The 21,184-nt window shown below is 42.4% G+C and overlaps 2 protein-coding genes and 1 long non-coding RNA gene across 9 annotated transcripts; 2 read left to right on the plus strand and 1 right to left on the minus strand.

The window, feature by feature from the left end:
- The first annotated feature begins 34 nt into the window (after positions 1-34).
- LOC1278231 (putative inorganic phosphate cotransporter) lies at positions 35-17,753 on the plus strand. Of its 7 annotated transcripts, none has more exons than XM_061653210.1 (6): positions 35-167; positions 303-423; positions 14,946-15,577; positions 15,646-16,030; positions 16,128-16,366; positions 16,954-17,753. In XM_061653210.1, the coding sequence occupies exons 3-6, from the start codon at positions 14,981-14,983 to the stop codon at positions 17,161-17,163; spliced, it is 1,431 nt and encodes a 476-aa protein (XP_061509194.1). In that variant the 5' UTR covers positions 35-167; positions 303-423; positions 14,946-14,980; the 3' UTR covers positions 17,164-17,753. The 7 variants fall into 7 exon arrangements, with proteins under 7 accessions (XP_061509194.1, XP_061509188.1, XP_061509193.1 ...); XM_061653206.1 differs by lacking the exons at positions 35-167; positions 303-423 and adding exons at positions 9,504-9,636; positions 9,735-9,973; XM_061653207.1 differs by lacking the exons at positions 35-167; positions 303-423 and adding exons at positions 9,506-9,636; positions 9,911-9,973.
- LOC133392688 (uncharacterized) lies at positions 4,481-9,316 on the minus strand. Its single transcript, XR_009765759.1, has 2 exons — positions 5,574-9,316; positions 4,481-5,473 (listed from the first exon to the last, which is right to left on the minus strand). It is a non-coding gene; the product is annotated as an uncharacterized LOC133392688 (long non-coding RNA).
- A 107-nt stretch (positions 17,754-17,860) lies between the features above and the next one.
- LOC3291581 (sialin) lies at positions 17,861-19,778 on the plus strand. The gene is made up of 4 exons (XM_061662118.1): positions 17,861-17,953; positions 18,028-19,203; positions 19,276-19,316; positions 19,644-19,778. Exons 1-4 carry the CDS (start codon positions 17,920-17,922, stop codon positions 19,776-19,778), a joined length of 1,386 nt encoding a protein of 461 aa, XP_061518102.1. The 5' UTR covers positions 17,861-17,919.
- Positions 19,779-21,184: the final 1,406 nt, after the last annotated feature.

Here is a 21,184-nt window from a genome sequence, read left to right on the forward strand (position 1 = left end):
CATACGGGCTGTTTGTACTTCCCGAGGTCAGCAATAAACAATACATCAGCTGTTCACTGTAAACAACAAACGAATTGCAGTTGGCGCTTTTTCTAACATTTTTCTTTAGTGAAAATGAGTTTAGATAGAACAAACTGAGGAGGATATATGTACCCTTTCTCGCTAAAGTAAAAGTAGAAGAGTTTAGATGGCTGAAAAGCCGTAGAATGTTGACAGTGGGAGCAACAGGGCTTGCCGAAAGAAATGAAAACATGTGAGTAAATAACAAATCTGTTTAACAATCATGTTTATTTTCATTTCAGCTCCATATCTTTCAACCGGTAGAAATCAGCAACAAATTGAAAGATTTGCATCAAAAGCTTAGTTTTTAATGACTTCGGTAAAGATGATGTCGAAGACATGTGACGTTGGTGAACACTTGCGGTGAGTTCAAAAGATATTAATATTGTTTTTTTGTGATATAAACCTAAATAATTGAAGCTAAATGATGCACGTGAAACGAAACAGTACAATCATGTTTTATTCAATACTTTACACGTTCAGCCTGGCGCTTATTTTCTGTAACTTTGCGTTCTGCGGCATCATCAACGCAAGCAATTGAATTTATTTATTTAGTTGATCCAAATATGCATTTAGCAAACTGCAGCAAACGTGATTTTTTACTATAATTTCAACTATTCTCTGTTCATCTGTACTGTTGTATGTGCGAGGAGATTTTTGTCAACCGCGGTCATTTTTAGACTATTCTTATGGGTAAAGTACAGTTGTTTCTCTCAGTAAAAGATTAACGGAGGTCCCCAGGGAGATATCACTGGTGATCCCTAGAGACCGTCCTAGGCATGGACAGTGTAGGAACGAGGTCCCGTATAGTAGAACGATTTGACAAGTAGCCAAAAGTTCGTTACAGGCAGTTTGACATCTAAGAGCCCTTTTCGATTAAAATTTTATTTCTAATCAAAATGATAAATCGGTCTCTGGTCGGATCATTGCAAGAAAAATGTTGATTGGTTCATACATTTTACAGGAAGAGAAAAAGAAAAATGTTAATTGGTTCATACATTTTACAGGAAGAGTATGTATATCTGTAACAGTAAATGTTTGAGGGAATGATGCATTTTCAAGGGCTTTCTGCTGTCAAATGGCATCCAAGATGGCCAATCCGATTTTGGCTAATATTTGACCTCGTTCCTACACAGGCCTTGGTCCTAGGACTGAACGTGTTAAAATAAAACTGATCGTTTGGGAAATGAGATGACAATGATCATTGTATCACTGTGTGGGTTGCACGTGTCACAGTTTTCTTTTGATGAAGTCTGGCGCTAGTTCTAGAAATACATAAATCATCTCAACCATAAAAGAACGGTATAATACATGACTTGACATAGCCACTCTAGGATCGTTAAAACAAAGCGAGAAAGAGAGAGTTTACTCTCCAAACCTCAAATACGCCATGAAAAACAAAACAAAGTACAGCGTTTGTTGGTGTATTGGTTCATCATTGGTATTTGCGTTCATCACCGTGTATGGAAGTATGGTGTATGATATGTTACAAAGAAGACAAAACAATCATCATCATAAAAACCTTTTTATACGCCTAATCTATAAGGTATCGCTATGCGTAGAGAATCATGTTTTTTGCTTGGGTTATTCGGGTAAGCAGCTGCCTTACCCTTTGCCGCGTTATCTGCTAGGCATCGGAAAGAGGCTAGACCGCAGCTTACAAAGTAGTGCGATGGAGGTCGATTCGGTTCAGAATTGTCAAACGAACGTATTCAGGCCGGGCCGGGACGAGTACGAGAGAAAGCACAGCTCAGCATCCCGCGTGATCTAACAGGGCGCGTTATCAGTTAATCACCCAGTGTCAATTTTAAGCCACCCGGACTTACTAATTATGGGTGCCACTTCCGAGACAACCTGCTGACGGAGAACGCTTCTTGTTTTAAGAAGACGAGTAAACGCTCGAGTTTTGCAGTTTCTCTGCACCTTCCAACCGTTTGGATCAGTCTCGTGGTGGTAATGTGGAGCAAAAGTTAATATTGGTGTACTGTTAGTTCCTTCCGGTGCAGAGGTGGTGTGAAAATGTTTAATTTTAGCTCCGCTGGAACGTCTGGCGAGAAGGAACCGCTGTTGAGTGGCAAACTGTTGTGTCCGGTCGTGGATTTGGAGGGGACGTCTTCGAATGTTGGGTTAAGGGAGGTTCCATTGCCCCAGGAGGAGTATGAAGCACCGTATCGTCATCGCTGTTTGGAATGGCTGTCCCAAGGTATGTTAATACAGTGTTTCTCTAGCCAGCTCAACATTGTTAGCTTCATTTCCAATCCGTAAAATCCCTATTCAACATTGTCAAATGAATGTCGTGCGCAAAGTCCATATAGGATACAGGTCGATGCATGCCTAAGGAATTGACTAATGAAAGTAAGTACAGGCGGTCCCCGAGATACACGGTACCTCTTATACGCGGATTCGGAGATACGCGGTTTTCTAAATTTGACAATTCTTTGAGCAAATTGTACTGATTTGACACATCAATTGCAAATTGCCAAATAATTTCCGTTTTGATCGAATGTCAAAAACTATTTCAAAAGGTTTAAAAGAGTTATATTCAGTCAGAATCATGTCAAATAATTCATAAAGTGACTAAAACCGCCCCCTACTTGCAAAATTACACGAAAATTTGTGATATTTTAGCTGGAAATCACGAGATTCGACTTACGCGGAAATTCGAGATACGCGGTATTTTGCGGCCGTTTTCGGTCCCCATTAACCGTGTATCTCGGGGACCGCCTGTATAGTAGAACGTCGATTATACGGGGACGGATTAACCAGCAGGCGGCTTAACCGTTCGCATAAATTTGACAGCTCTTCAATCGAGGCAAACATTAGCAGCGATAGTCAAGTTAGTAAACTTTTTTTTTTATGCAGCTTTCTAGTGTCAAGTGATATTTTAGAGTTTCATTTTTTGTTCATGGACAGTTATTAAATCTAAAGTTATTGATTAGAATAATATTGTACTAATGAATTGTTTGTAAAACCAGTGCATTTTATATTTTTTATATGATTTTCTTATCGGGTATCGATTAACCGGCAACCGTCCGGTCCCGAGCTGCCCGGATAATCCTCAATAAAAAAAAATATGATTGCCACACACCCCAAAACACCCAAATTCATGTGATATTGTGAAGAAATTGGAACATCAAAAACAGTTCATTTTTAGTAAAGCCCTTGTGTTTGGGGCGAATTTTCGCAGGGAGAACACATTTGAACATATTCTTAATTCTATTAAATAAATAAAAACGAAAAAAGCTCCGCACTAGGTAAAAATATTCGCCAAATTAACACCCCGTTCACTCAGAGCTTGTTTGTGTACGTGTAGAAATGGACGAGGCAACTGCCAAATCCATGATCTTTGTATTAGTGCAAAAAAGAGCTATGCATCGACCTGTATCATACATATACTTTGGTCGAGCGTTTACCGAGCAACCAATGACATATTATTCGACTTTCCATTGTTATTGTTGAAATCAGTGCTATAAAATGTAACTGCCAATGTCATAAAAAACTCTGACTGAAACAAATTCCATGTCAGCGTCACGTATTCAATTATGATAATCAAAGGTGATACTCAAAACAATTGGTGTGATCAATGCATGCTTCCTGACATTTTTGCGACCCCACGCTTCCTGTTGCTTGAGACCACACGCCAAGTATATTCCAAGAATGTCGTGATTATCACAAAAAAAAAAAAATGCCGTGACCAAGTGAGTGACCAAGAGTTGAATACTAAACAAAATGTCACCAAGCATGTGGTCTATAAACTGTTTGAGTATCATCTTTGATCATTACAGTTGTGTACGTTAGCTGACTTGAACTTCATTTCAGTCATGAGTATTGGTGACTGAAATAGTGGCATTTGGCAGCACTGTTCACAACCAGAAAAAACAGGATTATGCTTGCGCCGGCATTTAGCTCAGCTTGTCAGTCAGAGTATCGTGTTTGACTCAAACACTCGCATGTCAGTTCCGGCATGTCATGACGCACTTTCATTGAGTATCAGCAATAAGCGTCCAGCTACCATGGATTTGTTCATAGTTTTCGTTGGTGTAAAGCTCGTGATGCTCATAACATTTTGCTGCACTGGTTGAAATGTATTTTACGGGATACAATTGTTTGCTTCCGATGTTGAACTGGCTAGAGAAACCCTGTATGCTTGTGGAGTGTGTGGAAATAACTTGCGTTTGTAGTGGTAGAAGAATAATTACTTACGAAACATTCGGATGAACCATTTTGTAAATGGGTGAGTGAGCGTACGAATATTTTGACACGTTACGTTGTTATCTTAAAAGTGTGTCTGATATCTGTTACGGGTACAGGATCGGACTCGATCGGACGGATACAGGAACTCGGTTTGCTTTCGATTAAGATAACGTGAAGCAATGCATATGAACCCTTGATGATGCGACAAAAATGAATAGTCGATTAATTTTGCTAACAGAAAATTTTAATTTATTTTCCTGTTTCTCACAAATTTAATGACGCGCATGCATCATGTAGCCGAAATCTAATAAAAAAGTTCATTAATTCCATCTTAACCTAAGACCGAGAATTGACCTGTTCTGGAATCGCATAATGTCGAGAATGTTTGATGATTTTCTATTGATCTTAAAACGACGAGTGCTTCACTTGTGCAGTTCACTTTTTCATAAATCTTGTTCACGGAAAGGACAGTTCCTCTGACGAACCACAGGAGAACCCGTAAAACTTCATTATCGTGTTACGCAGAGGGTGTTTAGCAGTTGCATTTTATACAGACAGACCGCAATCATTATCCACGACCCCCACGCGCGCTACAGTGCATCATCAATCGCGGGCATAACTGTGTGTATTGGAAACAAAAACTCAAAAGTCCAGAAGGCGCCACATGTTCTGTACCAACAGCAACAGCAGTTGCAACAGCTGGGTCATTTGCATTTATCACCATTGGCCACGTCCAGCGCGAATACGATGGAGGTGGTTTGGTTGCAACATTGACTCGTGCTATTGACCCAGTCACAAAGCTGCGGATGGTGCTGCTCAACTAATCCGCTGTGTGTGTGCTTAGAATAATAACATCTACAGAAAAAACCGGAAGATGTCCTCTTCTGGCGAACCGGCAAACATTCGCCATTATTGTTTCTTTGGGACAAAAGACTTTTCCAACATTTCGCTATGCGCCAGGGGATCAGATGAAAAGTTTAAGTGTTGTTACTGTTGTACACTGCTTGTTGTGTTTTTTTTTCTTTCTCTTCTATGAAACTTTCGCTTTTTATCTATATTTCACTCGCCCTTTCTGTAGTAACAGCCATGTCCCCATTCAGTCATTGAGTGAGGGTGGATCTCTGGAGAGCACTTCAAACAAAGCACACAGCCATTCCTCAGCAGCGGTCAAAGTCTTGTGCTCTTCCCCGGCTTCACTCGAGTTCCGGTTCGTTTGTTGCTAAATGATGATACCAAAAGGTCCTTGGTTAGAAGATACACACACACAGCGCTTCCCTAGCTCTCTGCCTGGGGTTGGATTGGGTTTGTTACAAACTCACCTACTAAAATGCCGGTGCATCCTCCCGAGCTTCGTGCGATCCTGATACTTGGCCGAGCGCGTTCATCTTTGAAGTGAAAATATCAAAGGAATCTGGTCTCATCCGGGTGCTGCTGCGCTCTTTGAAGTGTTGCGTACCGGGTATATCGTCTTGTTGGGGCAAATTAATTTCATTCTGTTTTCATTAACATCAAACGGTTTTCGGTTTCGTTTCTCGGTCTCTGCGTGCCGGTCGTGCGTACGGAGGACAAGGGACACATTTGATGCTTCCTGTTTTTGGGGGACAATGACCAAGACAACGATGACGGGATAAGCCGACAGACAGACAGACAGTTTGTCCTATTGTTTAAAGCACTTCGGTGGGCCTAGAGCGGGCGGGATGATGCATGTATGTAGCGAAATGCCTTACCAAATAGATGGTGGTAAATTGTTTCACTGCAAAGGAACGAGACGAGAAAGGTAGGCAGAGAATTTACATTTACCAGCCGTTTGAAGTGGTTTTTGCTGTTGAAGATTCGGATATACGTTACACAACGGGGAGAAGGAATTTAAGTTACACTTAAAAGTAGCTTATAAAGAATGTACGTTTTTGCGAGATTTTTTTTTCGTTGATTGATTGTTTTTTTACGCGGCGTACATCGATTGGGCTGTTTGAATGCCAATTACTGTAGCAAGCGGTAACTTGCGTTCGTCTGCAAGGCGAAGGTTATGATTTGACTGTAGATTTTATGTTTACTTCGAGCGTGTTCCGATGTGCGGCAGGACTGGCATCGAAGTAAGCGCGTTAAAAATAACTTTTATGGGAAGCTTTACCAACCATGAAATGAGCTTTCGGAGCACGTACATATCAACCTGAAACTGATGATTTTTGCTAATTTGTGGCAGGTGTCATACATTCAAGATTTTTTTCCATTCTGTTGAAATAGAAAATAAATCAGAAAAATGTTTTGATTAAATAATTAACTAAATTAATTGCATTTTACGACTATGCCGTATTGTTGACGCACGTCAACGAAGTTGTGTTACTCGAAGAAGTTTCCTCCAACAGATCAGCCGTTTCAATGTATTTATGAAAATATTGGAGGGTTCAAGTCAATAAGCAAACACATCACTTCGAAATTTATATTGAAATTATGAAATTTATATGGTGCATCATTTAGATTTAACCGAATCTCACTTCTTCAATATAATCAAATAGTTCTCAACTCAATTCGTTCAGAGGCGAAAGAGACCCAAGAGGTCGAAACCTCTTTAAATATTGAAATAACAACAACTCAAACTCAGGACATTGAATGATCATGCAAAGTGAGCATTTCCGTCATATCCGCAATACTTTGCGATTCATGTCACAGCAAAGAAAAGCGAATCAACGAACTCCAGTCGCTTCAACCTGAGTGTTTTTAGGCAGGCAAGACCTTGCCCGATACGTGTACGGCGCCTATCGCCAGCAAACCCCCCCCCCCCCCCCCACCCCCATAAAACATCGTTATCGCAGGAAGGATTCATAAAGTGTCGCTCATAGATGGATGGTCATCGAAAACGATCTGAGATAGCACACGAGTGACTACCGTTGGTTCATCTAGCGCTTGGAGCGCGTGGTTGGATTTGTTGGTCGGCACGCGGTAACACGAAGAGCCGCAGAATAGCTCAACGAGATAAATGGTTCGAATCATCTCATCTCGCAACGAAAGAAGCGACCCAACTAGTGTGTTATCTCTCGCTTGTCGATGATGTACACAATGGTAAATTGTTGTTATTTAGCTTCGAGGTGCAGCTGCTCACTTCACAAAAAGGGTGACCATATTTTTCTTTTTTTTCGACACCCGCTTCCCCTGTCGTTATTAGCTGATTGTATATCAACTACCCTCGGATAATAGCGCGGCCGCACACACGCGCTATCATTGGTTTTGTTGTTTATACGCCATTCAAGACTCTTGCTGTCCGTAATGCTGTCCCTTGTTTCACTTAAACATCATCGGCCTAATATGTCAGGCCTGTAATGTTGTGTTTCGACTAATGGAAATCCGGTCTTGTACAGCTTTTTTTCTTTTAAAAAATCCCAACATACGATTCCATCGTCTCAAAGCTGAACAGAGATACCCACATATTGTCACGGAAAGTTGAAAGATGTGGCGAATTATCATATCAGCCCCACATGAAACACTTTGTGTACACCGATGCTGAACTGCACTTGAATGATTTTGTTTTATTTACTTCATAAAAAGGGCCCATTTTTCTCATGCTACTCACACAACACAGGTAAGAGAGGAAGAGCAGTGGTCCCGTATCATTGATGTTGGCCTAATTATGGGACTTTATCATCGTATATCATGGAGTGGGAGTTTTAAGCAGCACAGAAGCCACTGCTAGTTAAGGGCGACATTGTGGCGTAACGTACTATGTGGAGATGGTAATGAACTGGGCTGTGTTTCATTTTCATCACAACGAAGCGTCTTGCTTGGGGATGTGTGCGTAAAGATGTGAAGATAAGTGCGTGTGTATTTGGAGCAGGATTGAAAAAAGAAGAAGGCTCTATATTGTGTTCTAATTCCATTGTTGTGAATATTTTAACTAGGAATTGAGTTAAAATAAGAATTTTGCATGATTTTGCATTGCTCTGCCGACGAATGTCCAACAAATTATGAGTTACATTGTCTTCATCTATCAATGGAATCATTCCTTTCTACATTGCACCGGCACTATCTAACCCTTTATGGTGGCATAAACTTAATATAGATCAATACGGCCCACAATCCCACAGATATTAGCTCCCAATGCCACTATGGTGACCGATTATTGACTTTTATCGACTACGGGCATTATAAACCTCCGAAAAGCATTCGAATTTACAATCTTTCCCCGTTATTATAGACATGCCTCTACAAATGCTATCTGCTGCTTCATTGGTATCTTGGGTCTTCATGGAGGGCACGATGGGCCACAAACAATTGATTGATTTATGGGATTAAAATCCTCGCCGAACCCGATTGCAGAAGCGATTGAGTACCCTGCTTTTTACGACACTATCGCGACATGAGCACAAAGCAGCACAGTATTTATCAATGACGGGATGGGCAGTTCTTCCCCACAATAAACCTTACCATATGGTTAACATACTTTGCACTGGAAGATGTGAATATTTCTGCAAGAGCTTTTATTGGAATGCCGTTGTTGAAAAATTTAAGTTTTATAGTATTTCCCCGATTGTATGTGTTTATTCCCCGTTGGCGTGCATGAAGAGATAATAAAGAATGTAGATGGATTTGGAAAAAAATAAACAGATAAGAAATTATCACCTCAATACAAATTAAGTGATGCTCTGCTAGAGGACGAGAACACTTCAGAAATTTTTACTGGAAGGTTTCTGAATTGGACGATTACTTCAAGTGTCTAGCATTATTCATGATGTGATTTTCCTACGGGTATCGCTTACGGGACCTAAACATTTGCAATAAAAACATCAATAAATTAAGAATTCTAAGAAATTTAAATCCATCCCTACAAGATGTATTAGCTTTTGAGCTTTCCCTACCCATCAACCACATTGAAACACTAATGAAACACTGGCCTATTGGAACACTTAAACATCATAAACCATTAACATACCATCCATACTTGTAGTAGTAGTTTGATTAGCTCTCTTCCCATGCTACCTAGTACGGTGATGACGACTACTACTGATGCGCTTACACCTGCGCGAGCAACAACCAACTTTTTATACACACGCATACGCTCAGTTCGATAAGCCAGTCCACCTACGCCAGCAACCCCCAACCCTTTTTGCCCCTCCACACACCTAACGCTCCGATCTCCGCGTCTCTTGTACGATTGCACCTGATACGCTGGGGGCGATACAATGGCGGTTGCTCAGGTGTCTGGACAATTATTTATGAGCGTTTCGTTTGCGCTTGGCGGTTCAATCGGCTCGCGAACGTCCCAATGGCCACGACGAGCTTGCTACAGTTGCCGTGTCACTAGTGCGAACGCGATTTTCCATTCCTGAAGTCAGCTCTGCTCGGTTGGATTGTATTCAGCGTTTTGGTTTGCGAAAATTTAACGAAAATGTGAATTGACATTCGCCGGCTGTGTTGCGTATAGTGTTTATGTGTGAATATAAGAAATTATTCTGTGCCAATGCCAAATGGTGGATGTGATTTACCAGCAGCCAAAGTTGGTGCAACAAAAAGGGCGAAAGTTTTAACTGTACACCGACCCATCCACCTCTAAAGACTATTCTTGAGGGTCTCGGCTGTGGCGAAAGTCGTCGCGTTGGACGCGTACATCGTCACAGTGTGATTGTATTTGTATATTTCTCTATCTCGTATTTGTTGTGGAAAGTGTGCTGAAGAAAAACTGCCATCACTATGTATAGTTCCAGCTGGCAGCAGCGGGTATCCCGATGTGAGTAGCGTAGAGTAGCGTTTACTTTCCGCAGAGTTTGGCTAAAAGTGTGCTAGGACGATAAAATTAACGATCAAATTGTAATAGAAACAAAATCACAACGCTTTGGTTGTTACAAAATTGTTACAACATTAAGCCTCCAGCGTGTGTTAGTTAGGTACATTGCATTTGTTCGCTTACCACAAATTGTTGTGGCATTGTATAATGTTTTTAGTTTGTAGCCGTTAGTTTTTGAGACTTTTTAATGAGTGTGAAGTTGTAAATAGTTTGCAAATGGTGTTTAGTGCAGGCAGTTCTCCGACTCGTTGCCCCTGGACATCCAATCAACTATCCATTCGTAGTAGATACATTTCTTCCCTCCTTCCCATCTTCACTCTCCCTCTCTGAATGATGTATGCCATGTGAATTATGGAGAGAAGCATCAATGATGTCGATGGGTCAATGTCACCAAGCCGGTAAACGACGGGTTGCCGGAAAGGTGTAAGAGAGTATGCGCAATACGCGCAATGGCAAAACAAGAGCATAAACCTGCCTGTGTCGGCAATGATGAGCTCCTCAAGTTCGGCCTTTGATGATGACCGCAAAATCTGTCATACCAATGAGCTATACTCATTAACAAATACATAAATAAATGTATCCGCTCGACCGCTCGACGGTATGACCTCCAATGGCGCTGGACAATACATTTTTATATTGTCAATAGTTGCTTATATTGTGATCGGGAAGGATTTTACTGGAAACATTGGAAACATAATCCCAAGCATAATCATTAGCGGACGTGTCGTGCATTTACTAGGTCATTTACAGGGACTGTTTTTTTTTAATTTTTTTAGAAAGTTTGAACCTCATTCGCTTTTTTAAATCAATTATAAAATGTAATATTAAAGTCTAACATTCTTCTTTGCAAGGCATTTGTGGCTTACTTGCCTTATCTCGGGTAATCATGGTGCTCAAACGACTAAATTTGCAATGCTTTTGCCGGCATTTGCTGTCTAGTGAGAGGATAGTGTCTATGCTGCGTTCCAGATAGGTTTTGCATTGACGATCGGCTCTGGAGTCGTTGAATGGCATATAACACAACAAGAGAATGTGTTTTTACACGTGATGAGTTGAACAGATTTTTTTGTAAAGGCGTGATAAGGTTTGTTGCATCAATTTGTTATGCACATTCCGTTGCGGTTTGGCAAGATTCACATGTGCAGATAGGCACAGCTTAACAAAATGGATTAAATAGAGATTATTCGTTCTGATGGATAATAATGACGGCAATAAATGTTGCTTTCAAGTATAGTACTGACAAACACATTTTACCTTCTTTTGACAATATTTCTTGAATAAAACGCACGTTTCATACTCTGTTTATAATTTATTCAAATGGACGACCAAAATCTTGCACAAACCATCCCAAGATGCGCTTCATTCGAATAAACTTAACATCGAATAAACATTTATGTGTCATTAACAATTTGTGTCATTATCGATCAGTTGATCGGAAAGCGGCAGACACTTCGTCGATCAAACAAAGCCGAACGGGCGGGCGGCGATCGTCGGCCAACATGGAAGGCATTGTCGTCGTACGTTTGATTTCGTGTGTATTTATGTTGCCTTTTTTAAAATGAGCCATTGGACCGGGTCGGTTTGTGTGTTTACTATTTACTTAACGTATATGGAAAATATGTGTGTATGGGTGGTTTGTTTGCCAAAGCTTTGTTAAGGCTCTCAATGGGCGAAGCGTTTATGGTAGAAATTTCTTTCTATTTTTAACAGTGGATAAAACTAAATGAGTCGTTTGGAGTGAGAAAGAGATCTTTTGGGAGCAACCGGTTATCAAATATAGGAAGAACATATAAAACATAAATTAGAAACAAGGCGCAATGCACGCTCAACGGAATGAGTAACCGGAAAATGGATCATGAATAGCATTACACAACTAGAAGGAAGTGAAAATAGCATCTGATTAATGATCTACTTAAGGCCCGCACGAGCTATCGCCCATGATTAAACCAGAGATGAGTACCATTGAATGCAATGCCTGTGATTTGCATGGGAATGCATAACCGATCGCTATATAACCTCTGATTTAATTGTTTGTTAAGTGGTGAATTTTCCGTACTATTTTCAAATCGATATTTATATATTTGTGCGCTGAGAGTATGTTTCCATGCTTTGCCAAGGAAATGTGAAGCAGTAGGAATAGAAAGTGTGCAGAATGTGAACCACAGAGCATTTTTTCCCACTTGTGAAACATTTGTCTTTAGAGCACGCAATAGCCTGTGTATGCGGTACAACATACTTATACATGGTGCCACTGTTTAACCTGAGTTTCGATGGCGTTTTCCAGGAAGATTTGTCACTTTTGTTTTCATTTATTATTACGTGTATGATTTTTGGAAACAGAGACACAATGTAATTGGAAAATTCGAAACAAAACACGCAACGTGGATCCCTACTGACGCAGTAGCACTGTCGGTGTTTGTACGCATCCTCTGTCAAGTTCATGGTCTGTCTAATCAACATTTTCCGTACCATTGTCTGGAGAACGGTGGTTGAATTACAACAACATCAATGGAAACTACATAAAGCTACTAAAAATTTTAGTACACTATTTTAAACAATTGTAAAAACCAAGAAATTTTCTATTTTTAATAACATGAAGGCCGTAATGTAAATTTTTCAACCATCCGGTGTATGACTGCTTCTGTTGCATGAGAAACCTCAGAGAGCAATTGAAGGAAAATTGCGGAACAAATTAAATTGGCTTAGGTTCGGTAACATTAGCACATTGATAAACCGCAAATGATTTCCACGAATCAACCACGGAACAAATCAATTTTATTGTCCGGTAAAGATCATTGTTGATTCCAGTAAATGTATTTTGAGTTGGGACAGATTCGGCTCTCTATTATTTCCATTACCGAATGAAAACAACACATAACAACACATAAGAGTTTCCTGTTTGTAATTTTTCAAATTCCATTGAAATGTATTACACTTTTACATATCTGGGCACATCGACATCGATGGGCATTCATGCCACGCAAGCATGAATCTAGGACAGGGATAAAACATTTCAAGTACTCCCGACCAAAGTCGATTATCGGATCATCGTCCAGCTCTTACTGTCTACAAGAGAGACACTACAAGAGAGTGGTTGGTTGTATAGTTTGCGCGTTAATATTTGCTCGTATTCGAGTTTATCACTTTAATGAAAGAGAAAACAAACAATCATTTCGCATAAGTGGGGCCCGGCGGCCATCCCTGGTGAGTGCTGGGGCGGGAGGTTTGTTTTCGTGGAGAAATCCCAGCCACAAATCCTTTTTACAAAAGATTACGATTTAAGTAACGCCAAATGTGTTTGCTGCAATGATTAAACCGGTAGAGGGAGGGGGAGATAGAGGATTTTTGGATAATATTTGCATGGATATTTTGTCATCCGAAACGGGGAGTTCTATTTTCGGGGGAATTCCAAAAACAATAAAGCGTAAAAACATCTCACATTGCTTTTATTGATATTTGCTTGTTTGCGCTGCGATGGCGTTCAAAGCGACCAGTGGAAATGGTTTGACATTGGACAATACCAGTCATCACACACGTAATCGGTATTTCTCTTGCGTTTTTTTTGTTTTACTTTGGAAGATCACTATCTCCTATGGAAGTATGCCAATCATTAGGCGAAATGTACCTATTGAGGGTGTTGTTTGAGTCTCCCCACGCAAGACAGGGTTTATCGCAGTAATTGAATTGTGCTACTACATAAACATCACTTCGTTGATTAACCTGAGGGACCAGTAGCGAACATCCGAGATAAAAAAAACTGGTGGTCGGCCAGTCTGGTGTTGCCCCCAAAGAAATCTTATCTCAGATTAGAGAGCCGTCCCTATAGCCGTCTATAAGCACTTTAAGGTCTGACAGCTCTGATATCAGCGCCTTATTATGATCAGTGGCTTGCCATCAGTGAGTGGAGGTAGAATCCATGATGGATGGCAATATCATCCCTTCAAGCAGGCAAGCGAAGGGTGCAATTCAATGTTGTTAAACCACAAAAACACACACAGACACAATAATCGAACGAGGGTATGTGTGGGAGTACACTAGTCGGTTGATGAATTTACGACCGCACGTCGAGTATCGGCAGTGATTATTTGTTCGCACTGTGCACCATAAACTATATACACACACACCACGTTCGGTCAGTCTTTTTCCCCGAGCATTGTGTTGTAGGGGAAGTAGATCCTCCAGTACCGTTACAAAGTGTCTGACAATAGAACGTCTACTGGATAACACGCACCAACCGCCCAAAGTTCATACTAGGGGCGATAGGTTAGCGATTACACATCGAACAAATTCAATGCATAGAATATGAATTTCCAACCCGAACGAACACAAAGGGTTTCCCCCGTTTTCACTTCATCATTGATCGCGATCGCTGAACAGTTCATGATGTTTGTTCTGTCCCCCTTTTCCCACGTAAATGGCGAGAAAATAGATCCACTCGATGGTGATTTTCTACCCATTCCGTTTATGCAGATGAAGCAGAAATGGGGTTTATTATCGTGTTGATGTTTTATATGATCTATTTCATGAAAGAAAAAAGGCTCTATCACATTTTGAGAACTGGCTGTGAACATATGTGATGATTGAAAGCCTTTTTACAATTCAGCTTTAGCAATGCTGTTGTAGCAAGGACACAAGATGTTGGACAAGTAGTTACAACGCAAATATTTAGCATAAGTTGATTGCTGTTGTGCAGGTCTGTTTACAAGCTATTCGACTCATGCGTGAAGGTTGTATAGAAGATCGAAACGTAACCTACTTTTCACACTCCATAAAGCATATGCTACATGTGTTTGTAGGTAGAAGGTACATTTCCTTGTCTGTTTGGAATAACCATTAGCGGATGCAGACAAGGGAAATCTTTATATTTGCCTTCACTATTTTAACCTAATTTCTTTCTATATTTCTATTCCATCAGTCTTTATCATCCCACAGCGGGTGATATTAGCGATCATGGGCTTCCTGGCGATCATGAATGCATACACGATGCGTATCTCGCTGTCGATCGCCATCACGGAGATGGTCAACAAAACGCACGGAGCGACCGAAGAGGACGGCGGCGTCTGTCCGATCGACGAAAGTGCCAACCCGGATGACTTCACCGGGGGCGAGTTCGATTGGGACGAGGAGCTGCAGGGCATCATCTTATCCTCGTTCTACTGGGGCTACGTCATCACGCACATCCCCGGCGGTATGCTGGCGGAAAAGTTTGGCGGCAAGTGGACACTTAGTTTGGGTATCCTCTCAACGGCCTTCTTCACACTGATCACCCCGTGGGCGGTGGAGCTCGGTGGATCTACGGCGCTGATCGTGATTCGTGTGATGATGGGACTGGGAGAGGGTACGACCTTCCCTGCGTTGAGCGCACTGATGGCCACCTGGATCCCGGCGAAAGAGCGTAGTAAGCTTGGTTCGCTTGTGTTTGGCGGTGGACAAGTGGGAACGATTCTAGGCAACCTGCTATCCGGCGTGTTGCTGCACAACATTGAAGGCTGGTCGTCGGTGTTTTACTTCTTCGGTGGGCTGGGCGTCTTATGGTTCGTGATCTTTGTAAGTATTAGAGACTTTGGTCGGGTGTTTTGTTGTGAATTCTTAATAGATTTTCATGAAATCAACAGACATTGCTGTGCTACAGTGATCCAGAGTCTCATCCGTTCATCAGTGAAAAGGAAAAGGCTTACCTGAAGCAGGAACTGGGAACGTTGGAGCGTGATCGTACACTGCCACCAACGCCATGGCGCTATATCCTCACCAGTGTCCCTATGATGGCGCTGGTTTGCGCACAGATCGGACATGATTGGGGTTTCTTCATCATGGTTACCGATCTGCCCAAGTACATGAGTGACGTGCTGCGGTTCTCCATCAAGGATAATGGACTGTACTCCTCCCTACCCTATCTGGTCATGTGGATCGTCTCGCTGTCCACTGGCGTTTTGAGCGATTGGCTCATTACCTCTGGACGTATGACTATCACCTTCGGACGCAAGCTATTCACCACCATTGGTAAATGTGACATCTTCATATCATCTGCTGCGCATCATGGATGCAAAAAGTGCAACTATCTGATGACATTTTCATTTCTCTCCCTCTCTCCGCCTAGCCTCAATCGGTCCGGCCTGTTTCATTGTCGGTGCGTCGTACGCCGGGTGTGAAAAGGCAGTCGTCGTCATGCTGTTCACCTTCGCCATGGGTCTTATGGGTACGTTCTACCCCGGCATGAAGGTCAATCCGCTCGATTTGAGTCCAAACTACGCTGGCACGCTGATGGCCATCACGAACGGTATCGGCGCCATTACCGGCATCATCGCACCGTACGTTGTCGGCGTAATGACACCCAATGTAAGTTATCATAACCGGAAACACGGGCGATGTGTGTTTGTACGTTTGGAGCGGAGTAGCTTTTCAATTGGTTTGGTTTTGGTGTGGTCGTTTGAGTTATATTTTTTCCGGCTGGAGAGATTTCTTATGTATGGGGTTCTTTTGCTGTTGACATTGTAAATCTACGGTCGTGTGTAGGTAACCATGTGCCATTAGGCGTGGTAGTGCAAAACAGTTTTATTGCTGAATTAGGTCGATTTTTGGTGACCAAACATACATGTTTTTGCAGAGGTAACCATTAACATACATTATGAAATTGTTAAAAATAGATTTGCGAGATGAATAACACTAGCGTAACTTCATAAAAACATCATTACATTACTTAAAAACTGTGTCTAATGTGTGAATAGTCTGTTCATGATTAGGACATAATTTACATAGTTAATAATGTTCTTTTTTGCCTTTAGTGCGTTCTACTGCGCGTTATTAGGGACGCTAAGAATGTTGAAATAAGAGCTTTGAATATTTACCTTCATTAACAGTGCGTTACCATAGAACTATCTGTTTGCACACCGGTCGTTCTAATCAGACTGTTTCCGCCATTGCAGCACACACTGGAAGAATGGCGCATTGTGTTCTGGATCTCGTTTGCCATCTTCAACGTTACCAATCTGGCATACATCATCTGGGCGTCGGGTGAAGTGCAGCCCTGGAACACGCCCCATCTGATGAACAAATCGGTCGAGGCGGGTGAATCGATTGACGTTCCGGCAAATGCAAAGAAAAGCGTACAATCTCTAGAGGCCATAAAGCAGTAGAAGAGGAGCTAGCCCTGAGGCTCTCAGTGATAGGCTAATGATCCCTTGCAGTTCACAGGACCTATCAACCTGGAGTCTGCGTGAGTGATAGTAGAGAAGTAGAGGAAATTACTTTCAAATAGTAAAAGCTTTTGAAAAGGAAGCAATCGAAAGTTGAGAAAACCACACGCTGTAAGTCAACAAAATATGGCTTATTTTAAAAATTCCTTCTTTTATATATGAGTACAATGCCATTGTGCTAATGTACGGATTGATAGTTAATCCGACCATAGGCCACGCCACTGCTCTGCTGAAACGTGTAGGTTTAACAAAACCTCCCCCCCCCCTCGATGCTCAGTGCGATAATATATTGTTGTGTTGAATTTATTTATACCACTTATCAGCTTGAATACGCGTTAGAATTTACGATATAGGAGCATGCAAGCAACTGAAACGGGTACACTAGAACAGCGATGGATTACGATCGTACATACCATTGTACCAGTTGTACCTGTTACGTAGATAGCAATAGGTGCCAGGGAAAGCGATCGATAGCAATCGAGAATGAAAAGTAATGGAGTGATAAATAAAGATCAAATCAAAAGGCTTTATGTGGATGGAGTTTTTTTTTAAATTTTTTGATACAGACATGATCATAGTATCCATTCCTCTAAGGAATGGTGTTACACGATCTCAGCGTTATCTAATGGCAGTAGGCATTACAACTTTCGTTTTGTAGTTACAATCGAATCCACAGTCACGGATTAAGGCACAACCATGTTGAAGTGTTTGAACGCCTGTATGGCAGAGCGTAAGTAATTAGATGTATTGTTCTTTTTTCGTTTGGTTCGTTTGGGTGACAATTTTCCTTCTCTTTTCCCGTAGTTTGCTGCTGCCCAAAGAAGCACATCCTAGTGATGATGACATTTTTCGCCATCCTCAACCAGTACACTATGCGCATTTGTCTTCATCTCGCCATTACAGTGATGACCGGCGACCGTAACGACACGATGTCAGGTGTTTCCATAGCGGACAAAGATTTTTTCGATTGGGACGAACACGAGCAGGGTATCATCTTGTCGGCGTTCTACTGGGGCTACACCTTGTCCCATTTTGTGACCGCCTTCATAGCGGACCGTTACTCGAAACATCTTCTCGGACTGAGTGTTCTGATTACGGCTGTGCTAACGATTCTGACACCGCTTGCGATTGATGTTGGTGGAAAGTGGTTACTGATTATGGTGCGTGTCGTAGAGGGCATAGGGGAAGGTGCGACTTTCCCGGTGCTGAGTGCCCTCATTGCCCACTGGATACCGGCTTCCCAACGTGGCTTCTACGGTTCGTTCGTGTTTAGCGGCTGTCAGATTGGAGCGTTGGTTGGTGGCATCGGTACCGGGTACTTTATCGAAGCGCACAACACCTGGCGTACAACGTTCTACATCTGGGGTGCACTCGCCATCATCTGGTACGTGTTTTGGCTGTTCATTGGCTTCGAAAGTCCCGAAACGCATCCGTACATTAGCGAACAGGAGCGTGCCGAACTGGTGGAACAGCTGGCCGAAAGCCGCAAGAGCGTACACTCGTACCCAATTCCTTGGAACAGCATTCTTAGGTCTTGTCCGCTGTGGGGGCTGATAGCGGGTCAGATCGGGCATGATTGGGGCACCTATCTGATCATTACCGATCTGCCAAAGTACATGAAAAGCATCCTGCACGTCTCGGTGAGCGATAATGGGCTCGTCACCTACACGCCCTTTTTCAGTATGTGGCTGTTTTCGATTTTTGGCGGCTGGTTGTGCGACGTACAGATCCGAAAGGATTGTATGTCGCGCACGAGCGCACGCAAGCTGTGGACGACAATCGGGTCGATACTGCCCGCCTGCTTCATGATGGCTGCGTCTTACACGGGTCAGGATAAGGTCATGGTAGTAACGTACTTTGCACTGTGCGTTACCTTTCTCGGGGGATTCTATCCCGGCGTAAAGGTTAACACGAACGATCTTAGTCCAAACTTTGCCGGTGTGCTGATGGGCATGGTTAATGGAATTGGTGCCATTACGGGTGAGAGAGAGAGAGAGAGCGCGGCTAGAGTTGAAATGTGATATTATTTAACTGATAATCATTTATTTACAGGCATTGTTACTCCTTATTTGGCTGGCCTGTTAACTCCAAATGTAAGTGTACGGGGAAATGTTCAGAATGTGTAGCTTGTAATGCTTCGTGTAGTGAACCTTTGGAAGCTTTTATTCTGTTCTTCAGCAGTTTAGTTTTACGCCTTGTGTAGTATGCAATCCGCATACGAGATTGTAAGTTTGGAAAATTGCTATGCTCTCGTGAAAGAGTTTTATGATTTTGGTCAATTTTTTACATGTAACATTGATTAGTTCCGTCTTTCTGTCTTTGGAGATTAGCTGCATTTACTACATTCACTCCATCAATATCTTCAAAAAATGTCACTGCACAGTATATAATTTTATCAATCTCCTCCTTCTGTCCAACAGCAAACGTTAGAAGAGTGGCGCACAGTATTTTGGATAGCTTTTGCTGTCCTCAACATAAGCAACGTGATATTCATCTTGTTCGCTTCGGGCGATATTCAACCGTGGAACTATCCCCGGCAGCCAGCCAATAATTGAACGTAAAGAATGCAACGAAAAGGAATGCGACCAAGAAATGGAATGGCTTATTTCGCGTCGTATGCATTGTATTAAAATTAACCCTGTACCGTGTACCGCAGAGTGGGTAAAAAAGCGAATTTTATTTTGGAACTGCAGGTAGTGCCTTTTTTCTCGGCCATAAAGCAACAAGCAGCATACATTGCGATCCGGTACCAGGCGCACGCTGCAACCGGGGTGTACCGATGACAGCTGGTCGTGCTAAAGCAGCGTACACAACCACGGGGACAGCTGCTGCTGCAAGGCAACACACAATACAGGGCCGCCGTCGTCGTCATGCGGTTGCGTCACGCAGTGCCGCCGTCACATGGAGACGCTCATGTGACTCTCGTACCAGGGGCGCATACATCGCAGCAGCGTGTCAGCACCAAACGTGTAATGGGCGCTTGTGCCGTTGCGTTCTCTTTCCCGCTTGCAGATTTGTTCGACCGTGCGCCACATAGCGCGCAGAAAAGAACGATCGATTTACGATGATGCGATAACAGGGTCCGAAGAAAACGGTGCACGATTAATGATGCTCAATTATCCCGCCGCCATTGCCAGACGGCGACAGTCATCATCGTTAGCGCGCACAAACACACTCACCCCACGAAGGGGCACATGGCTGCCAGTCAGTCAGCTGTGCCCCGGGAGGAGGGCGTTTTAATAGGCGACCATCCCACGGTCGCGCGCGCTATGTTGATGGGGCACAGGGCGATTATCGCTTGCAGAAGTTTTGAAGAGAACGTTGATTTTTTTTGGCGAACGATGAGTGTGTGTGTGATGAGCGTGTCCCCTACGAAGATTGATGGCTGCCAAGCGTTACGTCAGTCAAAATGACGCATGGTGTATTTCTAACAGGAAACCAGCAGCACATACCGGTTACTTTTCCAAAACCATCACCACACGGACTACGCCGACTTACGACAATAGAGATAGAGATGGGAGCAAATGGGTGTGTGTATGCGAGTGAAATAGCGAAACCGAAGAACATATTGTGATAGGGGATGGAAAGTAATGGTTTTTAAGCTTTCCTTTGCCTCGCTCTTTACCATTGCTGTTTCATGGTTTGACCCATTTCGCTTTTTATTGCTTCATGTTGTACATCGTCTGTTTAATATCTGCTACCCGTTTATGTGATCGATTCGCTTTCCTTCCTTTTCTTTTTGATTGCTATGAAAACGTGATTTAGTCTGTTTATTGTAGTAAATGCGGGTTTATGTTTACTTTTCCTTTCATTCATGGATTTAACGCGATGCAATTTCCATTAATTGATAATGACGGGAAAATGGTTCAAGACGTTGCAGGCGAGATTGATGACTAGGTTTTGGTTTAAAGCAGATGTAAAGCTTTTTAATATGTTACATTGGGGCATTAAAGAACGTAAA

The sequence above is a fragment of the Anopheles gambiae genome, chromosome 3 (assembly GCF_943734735.2).
Source record: "Anopheles gambiae chromosome 3, idAnoGambNW_F1_1, whole genome shotgun sequence".
Taxonomy (NCBI): Eukaryota; Metazoa; Arthropoda; class Insecta; order Diptera; family Culicidae; genus Anopheles; species Anopheles gambiae.

Bases quoted from the DNA above. Each gene is read 5' to 3' on its own strand.
- LOC1278231 (XM_061653204.1), top strand. From the start codon at position 2,080: ATGTTTAATTTTAGCTCCGCTGGAACGTCTGGCGAGAAGGAACCGCTG. The intron at 2,264-14,945 runs GTATGTTAATAC...CTATTCCATCAG, and splicing joins TTTGGAATGGCTGTCCCAAG to TCTTTATCATCCCACAGCGG. The intron at 16,031-16,127 runs GTAAATGTGACA...CTCTCCGCCTAG, and splicing joins CAAGCTATTCACCACCATTG to CCTCAATCGGTCCGGCCTGT.
- LOC3291581 (XM_061662118.1), top strand. From the start codon at position 17,920: ATGTTGAAGTGTTTGAACGCCTGTATGGCAGAGC. The intron at 17,954-18,027 runs GTAAGTAATTAG...CTTTTCCCGTAG, and splicing joins GAACGCCTGTATGGCAGAGC to TTTGCTGCTGCCCAAAGAAG. The intron at 19,317-19,643 runs GTAAGTGTACGG...TCTGTCCAACAG, and splicing joins CTGGCCTGTTAACTCCAAAT to CAAACGTTAGAAGAGTGGCG.